The sequence below is a fragment of the Nuphar pumila genome, chromosome 13 (genome assembly GCF_984573655.1).
Source record: "Nuphar pumila chromosome 13, dmNupPumi1.hap1.1, whole genome shotgun sequence".
Taxonomy (NCBI): Eukaryota; Viridiplantae; Streptophyta; class Magnoliopsida; order Nymphaeales; family Nymphaeaceae; genus Nuphar; species Nuphar pumila.
Genome location: NC_143261.1, coordinates 5,425,547 through 5,442,275, shown reverse-complemented (window position 1 = coordinate 5,442,275; position 16,729 = coordinate 5,425,547). Strand labels below are relative to the sequence as shown.

Here is a 16,729-nt window from a genome sequence, read left to right as displayed (position 1 = left end):
TTTCAAAATATTTTTTCAAATAAAGGTCAAGTGAGACCTTGCAAAAGAGTTTCCTTCCTTCTTTCTTTCTCTTCTCTTCTTTTCCCCCCTCAAAAAGGGAAAAAGGTTGAAAGGAAAAGGAAAAGAGGAAGGGAAAAAATTTGCAATGATCACACCTACCACTTTTCACAAGTGCATTCTTGCTAGTCAAGATCAATGCCGTAACTGTGAGATCAATCACGAGTTTCGTATTGATGATGGTGGTAATACACTGTTTGCACACGTATTTGTTGTGCTTTTATCTTCAGTTCCTCTATCTTTTCTTTTATATTAGGCATCACAACACCTATCATTTGCTCTCCAATTTTTTTTCTTTTTCTGAAAAGTTTCATCAGCATGAGATGAGAGGAATTAAGGGCTTGTCACGTATAGCGAGAATTCATGCATTGAAGCTCTCTACTATATTAGACATTAAACACCTATAGCTTGTTGGAAAGTGACTGTTAGCCCAATGTTTCATATCCACATCAGTAGCAATATAATAGTATATGACTGCATCTTGCTCCTAGAATTTTTTAAGAAAATAATTGTATTATCATTTCATGTCTACTCAGGTTGCATTCCACTAAAGTGCACTAAGTGGTAAACCAAAGTTCTTTGTAAAGTGCTTCATGCAATATTCAACATAACATATAAGTTGTATGGGGGACAACATGCTTCAGCCTTCCATGCCTATCTGAGATAACTGTAAATTGTAATCTCTTTTTATATTCGTCGAAGACAGTGAACTCTTTCTTTACATGCTAGAAAAATCATGCCCTTGAATCATTCAACTCCTTATCTACAACTGCAAATGCTACTACAAACATCTCACCACAATGATCAATATTATGGGACGACAATAATATACCCATGTATAATTTTTTTAGGAATGTACCATCTATCATAAGAACTAGAGGACATCCTTTAAAAAATTCATCGATGCATGAATGAAAGGATAAAAATAGTTATTTAAATCAATCTTTCTGATCGGTCTGAAAATACCTTAGCAATAATCGATTAGCCTTCATCAAATAAACCAAATAGGAGGAAATCATCCTTAAGGACTCTTCGAATAAACTATATAGCACCTCCCTCATTCATTCCCATCTACATCAGGCTTATTTGTAAGTAACCTTCACTATTTTCTCATAACTGATATCATTCATGATTTCTCTTCGATTCATCTTTGGGTTATCGTGCATGTGTTTGTGAATAACACCTGAAATCAACTTGGAAGATACTTTTTCTACTACAAGGTTGTTCGATAATCTACCACATATATGCTTGTTTTTATACTTCTTTACTTGAAAGAATGTTGCTCTACACACCTTTATGCAATGGATCTTCGAGGGATAAATAACCATAGTTTGCATGTTCTTTTCCATGCATACAACAATGACTCTATTATTGCAGCTCTTCACGAATTTTGTTTTATTGTTATTCTTGATCACATGATCTTTCAAAAACTTGTGACAATGCTGAAGATTATTAAATCTTTTATCGAAAGTAATTTTTGATTGTTTTGAGCCTATTCTTAGCCACTAAAAATATTCACGGTAAAACCCATAATTTTTTGATATTTTATGAGAAACAATAGTGGACTTAAGGCTAAAATATTATTCAAAATTAAGCTAGAAATTTAATTATAATTCAAGTATTAATTAGAATTCAGAATAAATTTCAAGTTGAGAATTTATTTTGAATCAAGGTCTTGATTTTTATCGGATTTAATTTGAGTTTAAGTTGAACTTAACTAAAACTTAATTTGAGTTTTTAATATTAGTCAGGACTCAATTAAGTGTACACTTCAATTCAGAGACTTATTGAATCTCAATTTCAATTTTTAAAATTTTATCAATTTGAATTTTGAATTAGAAATTCAAATTTGGATCAGATTTGGATTTGGATTTGAATTTGAATTTGAATTTGAATTTGGATTTAATAAATATGTCTCGAATATTATAATTTGATTTGAGTTTGATTCAAATCTAAATTAAGACTTAATTGAATGTTAATTGAAGTTTGAAATAATATAATATTTTGTATATTTTATTGAAATTGAATTTGGAACCTTTGATTGAATCTAAAAATAATATCTGTGAATTCTTCAAAATATTTTTAATGAATAAAATAATAATAATAATAATAATAATACATTTTATGAGAAAGAAGTGTAAAAATGTAAATTAGTCTAAAATAAAATATAAGAAATATCCTATAAAAAATTAAAGTTGATTTAAGTGAAATTCGCATTCAGAATTGAATTTCTAAAAAAGATAAAATTTAATAAAATAACTGATAAATTTTATCAAAATAAAGTCGAATGGGATTTTAGATGAATTTAGGATAACTTGATGTGCATGCAATGTGAATTCAATAAATTTGAATTTAGTTTAAAATCTAATGTACAAAACCAAAATGAAATCAAATATTCAAAACAAAAGGTCCTGTCGACCCTGGTAGAAATCGTTTTTGAAATGAATTTTTTAGAAAATGATACTTTTAAAAGAGAAATTTCATAATGATAATTTGACTTAAGTATTGTGCTATAGGGTTTGTGGGATTTAGAAAAAATGTTTAAGTGTTTGAAAAAAAATATCCTACACGCCCCAGGGTCTCATCGACCCCATTGAGTTCAAAAAGTTTCAAAAATTATTTTTGAGAAATTTGAATTAACCCTTAAGGGATAATTAAAATAAATAATTTAAATATATGAGAGTTCAAAAATTTATAAATAGAATTTAATTACATGTAAGCCTATCCAAATTGAGTTTATTTATATTTCATGTAATTTTATATTTAAATTTTTATAAAGTTCTATTTGAAGTTAATTTGAATTAAATTGGAATTTCATTTAATGGAATGGAATTCAAATAATTAGTTAAATTTAATAAAATGGTAGGAGTCCATAGGTAAGCCATCCCATCCTATGTGGCATCCAATTTAAACTTTAAATTATAATAAGAAAATAAAGCTTTAAAATTAATTTAGATTGAAAGTTAAAAAAATTAAAAAGAGGAATAAAAAGGTCAAAAGTTTCCTTTTTTCAAAACCAAGCCCCATAAGGGGGCATCTAGCCTAGAGAGCTCTAGAAGGGCCTAAGAAGGGGTTGGACCAAGGAAGGAAGAAGGAAAGAAAGGAAAAAGGAAAGAAAAAAAAAACAAAATAACAAAATAAAACTTACTAAGTCACAAGCAAGTTGATCTTTATGAAAAATGGAAAGGGGGGCCAACCCATGGGGGTCGACCACCCCTTCCTTACTTTTGTAGCCTAAAGTATACGTATTATACTATGTAATATATAATATATATGTTATACACTATGCTTAAATTAACAAAACAAAAAGAAACTTACCTAGTCAACTTGCTTGCCATGCAAGAAAGTTGAAATTTTTCAAAAATGAAAAGGGGGTCAACCCATGGGGGTCGACCAACCATTCCCTCCTAATATAGGATATAAGGTATATATAATGTCTTATGAAATATGAAATGTACATAATATATTATATGTTAAGCTAACAAGAAAAAAAAAAGAGAAAAAGGAATTTAGGAAAAAGAAAAGGAAGAAGGTAGGTTATTTTTGGAAACTTAAGCTTAGATTAGATCAAGGGCTGAGATTAGACCCATCCCTTGACCTAACTAAGAGTCTATAAAAAGGGAGGAGGGGCTCACGCCCTCCCATTTGATTCCTTTTTATTTTTCTCAAGTTTCTTCTCTCTCCCAAATTCTTTCTCTCTTCCTTTTCCCTAAACCAAACTCTTGGTGTTTTCACCCTTGGCTCAGCAAGGGAGACTTTCACGTATTTGAAAGGGACATAAGAAGGTCATGTTCGAGGCTGTGGTATATATGGAATGGTCAGTTTGTGCAAGAAAAGCATTCTACGCTTGTTGGATCAAATTTTGCCAAAAGAGGTAGGGGTTCTATGCTCTACACATAGAACAGAATACGTAGGCATGAATTACATCATTTTTTCATAAGTGTAGACCCTAAACCATGCCTCCCACACATGGGTTTGGATTAGGGCTATCAGAGTATGAAAATAGAACAGGTTTTTGAGAGAAAACTCCTCTAGAAATTGTATTTTTCCTAAAAAATTGGTTTCTCATAAAGTAAAGCCATAAAAATTTGAAATACTTAGGTTATCTAATTATTTTTTTACAAAATTTGATTTGGGTTAGTAGATCACATTATTGTAGATGCTTTGTAAAAATTTGAATAATTTCTATGATCGAATTCCTTAGAAATTACGTATTTTATGTTATCAGGTTTCTAAAAAAAAATCAATAATTTTACTAAAAACTATGATATGTCTGATTAAGTTCATGCAAAATTTAATTGTAAATTATAGTGTAGGTGCATGCTGATATTATGGAATTATTACATAATTTTTTTTTTATTCTTAGAAAAAATGCATGATTTATTTATTTTATTATGAAATTTATCGAAATTATTTTTGAAAAATAAGCCCTATGAGAGACGGGTCTGTTTTCTGGCCAAACAGATGTGAAAATAAGATTTGTCTATTTGAGATTATTTTAATTTAGTGCAGTGTAAATCTCAAAAAAAGTTTAATTTAACTCATGCAAAAAAATTCAGAGATATGGATTTGGGTGACCCGTTTTGGCGACACTCGATTGCATATACCCAGTATTTCATGTTTTTAGCCTGACACCCGACTGATAAATCGCTCATATCTCCCTCGTTCAAAGAAGTTTTAATGAACGGTTTATTGTGTTAGAAAGCTAACAAAATTTCACATCTACTATAAATTTTTTAGCTTTGTTCATGTACTAAGCATTGACAGTCGGAATAGAAAAGTACAGGTCTACACCAAAACATTTATAACTTTCTCATACGAATGAATTTTTATGAACGGTTTGCGACATCAAAACGCTGAAAAGATTTCTTATAAATTGTGAAAAGTTTAGCTCTGACCATTGAATGATTTTTTTTTGCAGACTCTATAACAATCGGACAAAGTTGAGTTTTTACGAGATAGAAATCTGGTATCAATCCTGGTTAGTTATTTGTTGCGAGAACTATACGTGTGAATGCATGCTGTTTTGAATGGATGTCTATATGCTATGAATTGTTAAGAGGTATGGGTTTGCTGTAAGAAATGTAAGTGTCCACTCATGGGACACATTGATAAAAACATTAAGCCACAAGTGTTCCCGTGGCCTATATCGAGTGGTTGAACCGAAGTGTCCATTATGTGAATGAATAAGAATGTTGTATGATAATAAACATGTTACAAATCCTTACGTATGACTGCAATGTACATTATACAAATGATATGTGAATGAGTGGATGCATCTAGTGTTTAAAGAAATTTTATTTCATTGTTACGCATCCATGCACGATTTTGAAAGAAATGAAACATGTACCATGTTCTCAAACCAAAGGTTTTGAAAATGCATCCTTAGGCCCTGAAGTGGCCAAATTTATTGAATGAGATTGATAAATGGATATTGCATGTAAACAAATGATTAATGGTTAAACATGTAATATAAAATTACTGATACTCATTAAGAGAAGGTGAGTGGTACTAATCCGGCTTCGTGGGTATTGTTTTGAGAATGAAAGGTTGCTCCTCTCCAACCGCAAAGATAGGAGAACTCTCCATATTAGACTGCAACGTGAAGGATATAGAATCTCATGAGTAAAGTTCGATGCATCGGGATGGTAGTGTGAAAACTTTTCTCGCTCTTTGTGTCCCTCACCCGACACTAGCGAATGGTGCCTGACCAGGATAAAAGCTACCCTTTGATTGAAAATATCACTTGTGCTATGGCCCTGACACAAGACTTTTGCCTGTGTTTGTATCCACAGGGTTCTCTTAAAAACTGTAACCTAAATGATTGTGCATTAGATAGGCATGGCATGCATCATATAAGAAAAAAAATAATTTAAAATAAGAATCGATTCATGTATATGAATGGCTTATGCATTGGTAAGTACATGCATTTTTAACTATTCGTGCATTTTACTTGCTTAAGTTTGAATGAATAATGCATATTTGTTATTTTTGCAATAGAATGCTTACTTAAGATGTTAAAATGCATGTTAAATTCTTCTATATTTAATTTGATTAGGTGTATGAAAAGTTAGATGAAATTTCTACTTTCGTATTCTGCTTTACTTGTTCGGTATAAATCTACTCTACTGAGACATTGTATGTCTAACCCTTTATTTTTAATGTTTTTCAGGAAGTGAGTAGATTTACATATGATGGCGGGAGGTTGTGACAGGGATCGAGTCATACCTTTCCCAAACCTCCGACATTTTGGATTGAGAGTAATCTTAATTGCTTCAGACTCTGATAATTAAATTCATTTGTTAATTAGATATTTATAAATAATTTTGGACAATTATGAACTTTTAAATTCAATTTATGAATGTTTGATTTCCAATTCAAATGTTGTATGGTTATGAATGTATTCGAGAAGTAGAATGCCAAGTTTTAGTCTTGATAAATTTTTTCGCTGCTATTTTGCTAAAGTGATTAAAAATATTTCAAAAACAAAATCATGACTTTTGGGATTTAAAAATTAGGGTGTTACATTCACAATTATTAAGTTTTTCGTTATGCAACTTGTCATATAATTGAAATGCCTCTGCTTTAATGATTTTTAATTGCTCTTTATTAAATGATAATTCATTGAACAAAAACTTGTTCAACCACATCTTATTAGTGTAAAAATATAAAACAATTATACTGCCCAACAAATGCTCATATAGCTTATACAACATACCAATGGTTCGACTTTCCAATTGCCTTTTGTGCAACATTTTTAATCGTCATTATTTTTTAATGTCATCAGTGTCTTGGTCCTCTCTTATCGTTTCTGAGTTCAGCTCAGCAGATGTGTTATAGTCATCATCATCGATATCATATGATTCTCTACTGCCTACGTCATTGCTGCTACCACTAATTAACTATTTTGTTGCATAAATTAAATCAAAATTTATCATAATTATCGCTTTCATTGTTTTCATACATGTAATATTCCTGCATTTTCAACTTTCAAGATTAACTATAAAAATATAACATACATCATCACACCTACATCTCAACCATAAATTACAATGTTCAACAACTTATTCCTAGCTTTGTCATCTATCCTAGAAGGTTGTATGCCATCTACATTACTGCAATCAAAATCACTAGCACTAGTTTGCCCATGTGGTTCAACATCCTCTATAGTGATCCTTTGATTATGTACAATATCAATTATTTATAAAAGTTATTTATTACTTGTATGTCAAAAATCTATATCTCTAATCAGTTCGGGCAACTGCATGCCCTTTGTGTGCCTAAGCTCAATGGTTGGGACATCAATATCATTCATTGCTTGGGATAATTTGATGTTTGCCAAATTATGTCTGAAATAGATGCACATTCTCCATACGATTCCCATCATTTCATTCATCAACTGCTTCTTATATATTACTTTCAACTACTTGTTTAACTTTATAATGAACGAATTTTTGTTCAGCTTTGTAAGTAACTAAGTAAGTGTCACCACTAAATAACATTAATTCTACATCATTATCATCCAAAACATCTATCCATATTTATTGGCTATCTATGTTTGGAGAATAACTATACTAGAGACTCAATAACTTTTTCATATAACCGGTTTTACGAGACATCAAAGCCATAAATTTGTTAAAGCTACTATTTTTGGAGACTAATATAGATCTCCAATTAGTGTGATCAGTGCTATGGTAGTGTACTTTAACCCTTTTAGAGGTCATCATTAATTGCCTACACCAACCACACAATATATCATTTGACAGACTTTACTACTGATTTTTTACTCATACATTAAAGGATTATGGAGAAATATAGAAAAGAATAAAAAAACTAGGCATAAATACCTTTCCAACAACATTTGAATTGCTGAAAAATGATGAACAAGTGTTGAGATAATCCACAATAATGTTTTGAAAAAATAAAATGAACAGATGCAGTTGTGCCAAACCCGATTATTCTACGTTATTTTTCGACCACATGCACTAGAAATCCAAAAAAAACAATAAAAAGGGCAGAGATATCGACACTTTAGCTTTTCAATGCCACCAATATTGCATTGATCTGATGAGCAGTTTGGAAGAAACATCCTCTGAAAGATAGACTTTTTGACGTTATCGCACCCGCTAATTAAAATATAGATTCACATGATTTTTTTTGCGGACCTCACAAAGACCGCATAAATATAAGAAAAAAACAACCAATATTTGTGAGGATGAGGAGGTCTACATATATTTTATGCATGGATTAGGAAGTTTGCATATATTTTATGCAGGGATGAGAAGGTTTGCATATATTTTATGTGAAAGACCACACGAAGTCCGCATATATGTAAACTTCCTCATCCTCGCATAAAATATATGTGCACTTCCTTATAATCGCATAAATATATATGAATTTCTTCATCATCGCATAAAATATATGTGAACTTCGTCATCCTTGCAAACATTGGTTATTTTTTTCCTATATTTTATGCGAACTTCATCAAGTTTGCAAAAAAAATAGTGTGATACAGTTAAAAAGTCTATCTTTCATAGGATGTTTTTCTCAGATCGTTTATGAGATCAAGATAATCTTGGTGGCATTAAAAAGCTAACACATCGATCTGTCTACCTTTTTATTATTTTTTATTTTTAGTGCAAGTAGTCAAAAAATAACATAGAATAATTGGGTTTGGCATAATCGCGCTTGTTTATCTTTATTTTTTGCACTCATTCATCATTTTTCAGCGATTTAGATGTCTTTGAAAAGATATTTCTGTCTATTTCTTTTGTTCTTTATTGTGTCTTTTTGAAATCCTTCATTTTTTATCGAAACAACATCTGAAAGATAGATTGTTTGATTGTTTTAATCTACAAAGCATGCTTCTTTTCGGTTTTGGAACTCAAAAACAAGAATCGAGAAGGGTTTTTAGTTATGACTCAAAATATGAAAGTTACAGGTCTTTATCTCAACTTTTGAATGACTGTAAAAACACAAGTTTTTAATGTTGAATTGAAGAGATACAGATTTGAGAACATAGACTGTTTTTGCAGAAAATAGTCACATATTTGAAAGAAAATTCACATATATTTAGGAAGTCTGCATGTAAAGTAAAAAGAACTTTTGAAAACCGAATATTTACGATTTTGAACATGGAGAGAATAGTGAAAAATCTGGGCCATTTTGAGAAACACATCATTTTTGTCGTACAATACGATCATTTTTCATTACTAAATGCTCATATTTACAAAAAATGAAAAAGTTTGATATGAAATAATACATTATGCACATATAGTTTTATTTTTATGGGACTCACCTTTCAACCTAACCAGAGATGTCAATGTGAAGGAACCACAACCTCATCAAAATGCAGCAAAAAAAATAACAAGAAGGGGAGAGAGAAAATGCTAAGGGTTCTAGAAAGAAAAATGTTACGGTTCTTTCTAGAAACAAACAAAAAAAAACAAAATAAACAAAAATGATTTTATATGTGATTCAACAAGAATGCGAATATACAGAAATTCACGCAGATCGCCATATGTTTTTGGATCTCCTTGAAAATCCGTTGCTAAAGGAGTTTTGCATGGTGTCTCTCAAATTTCATACTATATAAGCAAATTTAGTACAGTATTTACAAAGTTACAGGGTTTCAATAATAGGAGGTTCACATTGTATCTCACAAAGTTTGTATTATATATAAAAATTTAATTTAGTATTTATGAAGTTATGAGGTTTCAGTAACAGGAGGTTTGCACGGTTCTATGCAAACTTTGTACTATATATGCAAATTTAATAAAAATATTTGTGAAGTTCAATAGGTTTCAGTTACAGGAAATTCACAAATTTGGTTATGCAAACTGTGTATATATGCGAATTTAATAAAATATTTATAAACTTTCAATAGGTTTTAATTATAGAAAGTTCACAAATTTGGTTATGCAAACTTCATATTATATATGCAAATTTAGTAAATATTTGTAAAGTTTCGATAGGTTTCAATTACAAGTTCGCAAATTTGGTCATGCGAATATCATGAAGTCTACAAAAAGAATATGTGAATCTATCTTTTAGTGAGAGTTTGTAATACTTGGAGAGCATACTGATATATCGTGTGAACTTCAAGAGATTCGCTCGTACGAAGGATAAAATGGTCTTAAAAAAGTCAAACATTTACAAATTTGGGCTAGTGAAATTTTAAAAATTATGGGACATTTCTAAAAATGCATCAATTTTGCATTACAGTAATCATTTTTCGTTATTTTACACCCTTAGCTATTTAGGTATGCAAGCAAGCAATATATCCTCCTACTAAAAATGAGCTGTGCTAAAACAAAATAGTAACCGGCCTGTCATTTCTTTCCACTGTCTTCTGTACATCAAAAGCCTTAAATCTGTGACTTAAAGAAAAAAAAATCATTGTATCATTTATATGTGTAAAGAGCTGTAATAAATCATTGTACGTCATGAAAAAGGGCAAAAGTTGCCCATCCCCACAGCCTAGGTAATTCTTTTATAAAAATGGACACGTTTCTGAAAATATAATCACCAATATACGCACGTCCTTTTGAAATTAACTTTGTACGTCCACGACATTGAAAATAGTCAATGTCATTGCTAAGCTTGATGGCATTAAAGAGGATGTGGAGAATGATCCATGACATCAGAAAGGCCCCTTGAAGTCATCCATTTCTTACTAGTCACAATTGCAACGTAATAGGGATAGAATGAGATACCTGGATGGTTAGGTCGAACTGTGGGTAATTTATAGCTCGGCCATCCACCCAAAATAAATATATACTGAAATAGGTCTCAATCTCTTATTTTTTAAAGCATCTATAAACACACACACACACACACATGCACATATGTAGTTAATATTTACTCAAGACCTGATCATCTCATCTTAATTGAAAATTATAGGAAACTTTACCTATTCAAATGTAGAAATATGATTTTTTCTAATAAAAAAATTTTGATTCGTTGACTGGATGGTAAGGTACCAAGGGGTCTCGAGTTTGTGTCCACACGGGGTTATCGTTCAGCTTGCTTATCACCAACCGAAAAACAAAAAGGTGTAATGTAATAGTTAATGATAGAATTCTGGGTAATTAGACTAACTCATCCAGGCCAGATGAGCTTGCCATGTCTATGGCCTACTTATGATGCAACTAGGTGAAGAGTTGGCGACAGCTAAAATGAGCTCTTATATTTAAAGCTTACCATTTCAAAATAAATAGGAACGTGACATTTTCTTTATAAAATAATTACATAACGGTTCAATTCTTTGCAAGGGTATTATACCAAAAATGGTCTTGGAATTTCCCAAAATTCCATTGGTTCCCCTATTCTGGAAATATTCGAAGCACCCATAGGTGGAGCTCCTATATCCCCTTATACTGGAAGCAGCTGAAAAGAACGCCATCCAATATATCCTTGTAATTTTCTGTTAGTGCCCAGAGCATCAGCATATTCTTGCATGACATCAGGATCCTAGTTAAAATTGTGGGGATTATTCGAGTTTCACAAGAACAGACTGACTGTTTGAAACAAGAACAGTAATATGAATTACAGCAGCTAGCAAACGAATAAATAACTACTGAGCACCCGATGCTTGATTCCTTTTCATTTGCTTTTGTTGGTCCCGAGCATGCAAATACAATTGTTTGCTTGAAATATGGACCCATAACAACCATTTTATTCTCCACTGAAGCACCTTCTATCAAGAACATCTGCGATAAACTTATTGATACCGCTCGCATTGGCCTACGTGAAAACACAATCTTCACATACAACAGCTTTATAAAATGAGGAACAAAAACAGCAAGGATAGTGGATTATCAGGTTCAGACCTTTACCCCAATAGCCACAGCTGTCTTCAGCTTCACAAGTTCACCTAGTCGCAAAGAGCCAGACCTATTATCTTTAATGGAGATCAAAGGAACTCCTCTGCTGCATGTCAAACTTGGGAAATGCTTTATCAACAACTTTGGATTGCAATCTGATGCTAATAACACAGCCTGCTTAAAGAACACAGCATTCAGAGGGACATCACATCAAAAGAAGCATCCCATTAGTTCCCTTTTCTTTTAAATATAAATAGATGAAGATTTCAACGGAATAGCATAAACAAAAAGGTGAAGATGAAACTACAAACAAGAACTGAAAAATGCTGACCACAGAATAACAATTTGGTGTCCAATAAGAGAGTATGCCTTGACTAGCTCATAAATGCAAAATAAAGCACTATATCATGACTTCTTAGTTCATTTGATCACACAGGCCATATCAAAATATAAAATTGACCCAAATATAAATGCTATGCAAGTAACGAGAAAGTCAGTCACAGTCACATCATATACAAAGGTATCAGAAAACCCAAGTGAAAACAGAGGCATGCAAGTTTTCCGTAAGCACAATCACAATAACTTTCTTCAATTTATCACTCCCGGTCACTCTAAACATGATCTGAGAGGAATCTCAACTACAAAACAAGAGGGTAAATGTGTTTTCATGGTTTGTTGATCATCTTTACAAATTAATCATAATTTAGGTGCATTTGTTTACCACCAAACAAAGCCATCATGATTACTGAATTGAGCCATAATATTCCATGTATATTTATGTTTTTGTTTCTTCTACTTGAATTAGCTTGAGCTGTTAAGTATTGGTTCCACGATCACAAGGTACACATCTGTTCTGTATTCAAGGTACTAGGTTTAGAGTAGGCAGGCCACACCTAAATATTAGGTATTGTCTGACATTGGTGCTCAATTAATGAACCAATCAAAAGTAAACTAAAAAATAGAAACACAATAAAACTGCTCAATAGACTTTAATCCATGTTCATGTTACCAAACTTTCATGAAAACCTCTACACAAAATGAAAATGAAGGCTAATTTTACAATGACAACCACATGAATAAGGAACATGTCATGAAAATGGGCTACCAAGCCAGCAGCAATGTTCAGCAGTTTCACAAAACATTAATGAAGTTTATGTATTGCCATTATGTTATTGATGATTTAAAGAAATTGTTAGTAAACAGCCCATAAACTTTCAATCGCAAAGCATGAACATGAATTTCTTACCCAATAACAATATGCAGGGCTTATGTATGGACGTTAAGTCGATGATGATTAAAGAAACAGTTAGTAAAACAGCTCATGGACCCAGTGAGAGGAACTTACTTGAAGTTGAACTGGTGATTCTTTCCGACTTTCAGAAGATGCAGAACTCTCTGGCATTGCCTTAATCCTAGGCATCCTCTCTAATAAACGTGTGGTGTCATTGACGCCTACAGAAAATTGTTGCTGTACCAGATTTCAGATAACTGGCTTTAACTGTCGGCCTCAAAGTACCATGAAAATTTTCTGGTCAATGGAGTACGCAACATATGCCACATAAATGAAAAAAGGATGTGTATTATGAATTGAAAAAGTAAATTCCACAAAATGCTGGAATGCAGTTTGGGCATTTTGACTTGCGTCATGCAAACCAAAATAATGCAGAGGATGAGCTCTTATTCAAAGAATTATTGATGTAACCCTGATTCTCTTGCTAGACAAAAAAGTCTTGTTCAAAAAACATGACTGACTCTTATTGTTATCATTCCAGAGAGAAAATTGGGTTAAAAGATTTGGGAATTTTTTTGAGGTTTCCGGAGACTTATTGAAAACTAGTAGGAAAAAGTAAATTAGGTTAGAGTGGAAAGCATACTTGGGCAGCATAAAGTAAATATCTTTTGTAAAGCTGACAAAGCTTTAGGGAAGCATGCTCACATTCATGGGAGGTCTTATCTCATGGGTGGAGAGGCATTCCAATGTGTAGCAGGGATTCCCAACTTAATAGCTGGAGTAGCATCCCCATGAATGCAAATGTAATCTACGGTAGTTAGGAAGTGTAATTTGATTTTTCTTTTTTGTTTATGAAAATTAGGTATAACTTTGATGCCGACCCTATTCTCTTTGAATGACATAACTTAGTGACACAATTCAATAATTGTCTGCCAATTTGTCAGAAGTCTCTTCAACATATCTCCTCTTCCCAACTTCAAAAAGTCCCATCCTTGTTGTGTGATGATTCCTCACATGGATTCTGTAATAACCTCAAATTTTGTAAATTATTTATTCAAATTTATTTGAAAACAACGAGTATTTTTCTAAATTTGGGCCTCGGATCCGTTACCGGATCCATAAAAGAACGTGTAAATAACCCACCATGGGGTATTAAAACTATACTTATAATAGTTAAATAAATAATTAATAGTAGAAAAAAAAAGGAAAAAGAAAAGAAAAACCGAGTATTGAAGGTTGGATCCGTGTTTGGATCCAAATGGATCCAACATATGGATCTAAGATCCATAAAATGGCCTTTATATCCATATTCATAATAAAACTAATAATATAATATATAAATAAAATTTAAATTTAAATTTTTTTTATTATCCGAGGATCCACAGTTGGATCCATTCGGATCCAACTGATGGATCCATATGGTTGGGGGTCGGGTTACGGGCCTCGGGTCCGGACCCGAGCCGCACCCCCTGTGTAACCCTTTTAAAGAAAGGGGCAACCCGATAGGGTTGCCCGATAGGGTTGTAGCAGAGCAGAAAAGGGGGAAAGAGGGGGGGGGGGGTTACGCAGGCGTAACCGAAACCCCCACCCATATCGGCAAGAAAAGAGGGGGGGGGGGTTTCGGCGATAAATGGGAAGTGGAAGAGGGGGGTCTCACCCTCTTCCCTCGTCTCCCTCGTTTCTCCCTTCCCTCATCTCTCTCTCGTGTGGGCGTACAGTGGAAGGCTGGGGGTCGCCGGAAAGCTGCAGCCACCACCAGCCCTCTTCTCCTGTCCTCTTCCCTTGCGTGCGACCATCACGACACCGGAGCAGTCGAGGCCGGTGGAATAGCTCGCCTCCTCACGTCAGCCGCAACCCCCAAAACATCGGATTGTAAAGGTACGGGTTTTTCCTCTTGATTTCGAGTGGGAAAGAGGGTGCAAATTTTGTTTTCCATGGAATATTTTAGGAAAATCGCTAGAGGGGCAGATTTGGGGGTTTGAGTCGTCGGAACCCCAAATCGTCATTTTTGTGAAATTTGAGGCTATGGGTTATACTGGTACCTTATTGGGTGGGTTGAAGATGCTATCGAAATTAGTTTTGTGGCTGATAGGTTTGTCTAGCAGAAGTTTTCTCCATGACCGATAGTCTAGTAATCTGATTTTCAGTATTTTTTGAGGAATCAAGTTGCACATGTTGAGATTGTGTGGCTGGTTTGGTATTGTTTAGCATAAGTGGGGTCTATCGTGATTTTGTGGGGTATTTGTTCCAAGGATGTGTAAGGGTTTGCAATACACTCCCTATGAGTGGACTAAATCATTGCAAAACCTTAGTTCTGTGTGTATGCTGAATATCATAAAAGGTTTTTTTTCGTAGGTACTGATTTTAGGGATCCCATTTCTTTTAAGAGTTTGTCTATTCTATTGGAATGTATATGACCTTGTGTAGTATATAATTAGACGTGCTTGCTGAAATCAAAAGTTGTCTAGATCTTTTATGGTTTTGGCTACATTCATTTATTTTTCAATAGACCAGTTCATTTAGATATGAAATGGGGATTAGAAATTCTGTTTTGTCTATACTAAAAAGGGGTGTGTTATTTTTATTATCCTGCATATATATATATATATATATATATATATATTGTAATGATCCAAGTTATCTGGTCTTTTATTAATAATATCGATTACTTGATCTTTTTTTTTTATGGTCTTGCATATTCTGTTGTTTTGAGTAGGCTGCATTTCTGTGTTTTGTTTTAGCTGCTGTCAGTGAAGAGATGAATAATAATAACTTAGAAGTTATGATTATTATGCCTGCAAACTGAAAACCTTTTTGGTATGCTAATGCTCACTCTTATCAAATACTCTGATATGCTTGTTGGGTCTGGAAGTCTAAACCAGTCTGTTTTTGGGATGCTAGATTAGACCATGTAACCTGTACATTACATTCCACCCATCCAGTTAATATACATCATGTTATGTTATTTTCTTGTAAGTAGAAATACCCCTATTTAATTGTAAAGTGCATAATAGTCATTCTTTATATGAAGGCCAAACAAATTTTAATTGGGGGACCAGACTTAACATATGTCCAGATTGTCTGACTGCAACATATGCATACACGCTCGGTTGGTTATGTAGGGGGGGCTGAACCTATCATTACCCCATTATTGTACACACACACACAACAGTTATACCGATTTTATAGTGTTACCCTGGTTATATTTTATCTCATGACCAACATGTGTATAATGGTTTCTTGTTATATGTTACTTTATGTTCAACATATGTAAATGTTCTGGTTATACTTTATCTCGTGAACAATATATATATGAATGTGACTACCTTTGCAAAAAAATCTGTTTCCAAGTTCAGTGTCCTAGAAAGATTGTACATGGTTTACTAAGATTGTGGTGTATGATTGGTGAATTGTTGACTCGTGTTTTGGGTGACTTTTCTACATAACTCTTTTTGGTCCAGTAACCAGTGCTAGAAGCTTCTGTTTGGTAAGCCAACATGGTCTTGGTCCAGGTCGCCCAGTGTTCACCAGTGCTACATAGACCATATGCCTAATATTCATATTATTTGTCAACCTTCAAAATTCCTGGAAAAAGTTTTGGTGCAAGGGTTGTGCA

The 16,729-nt window shown here is 33.0% G+C and overlaps 1 protein-coding gene across 3 annotated transcripts in view; it reads right to left on the bottom strand.

The window, feature by feature from the left end:
* Positions 1–11,449: 11,449 nt before the first annotated feature.
* Positions 11,450–16,729, bottom strand: part of LOC149817604 (uncharacterized) — an 80,982-nt gene continuing 75,702 nt past the window's right edge. The window contains exons 5-7 of one of the 3 annotated variants that reach the window (XM_089984843.1): positions 13,228–13,350; positions 11,889–12,056; positions 11,450–11,802 (exon numbers count right to left, since the gene is read on the bottom strand). In XM_089984843.1, the coding sequence (XP_089840969.1) occupies positions 11,734–11,802; positions 11,889–12,056; positions 13,228–13,350 (360 nt within the window). In that variant the 3' untranslated portion in view covers positions 11,450–11,733. The remainder of the gene's footprint in view (positions 11,803–11,888; positions 12,057–13,227; positions 13,351–16,729) is intronic. The other 2 variants (XM_089984844.1, XM_089984845.1) reach the window with 2 other exon arrangements.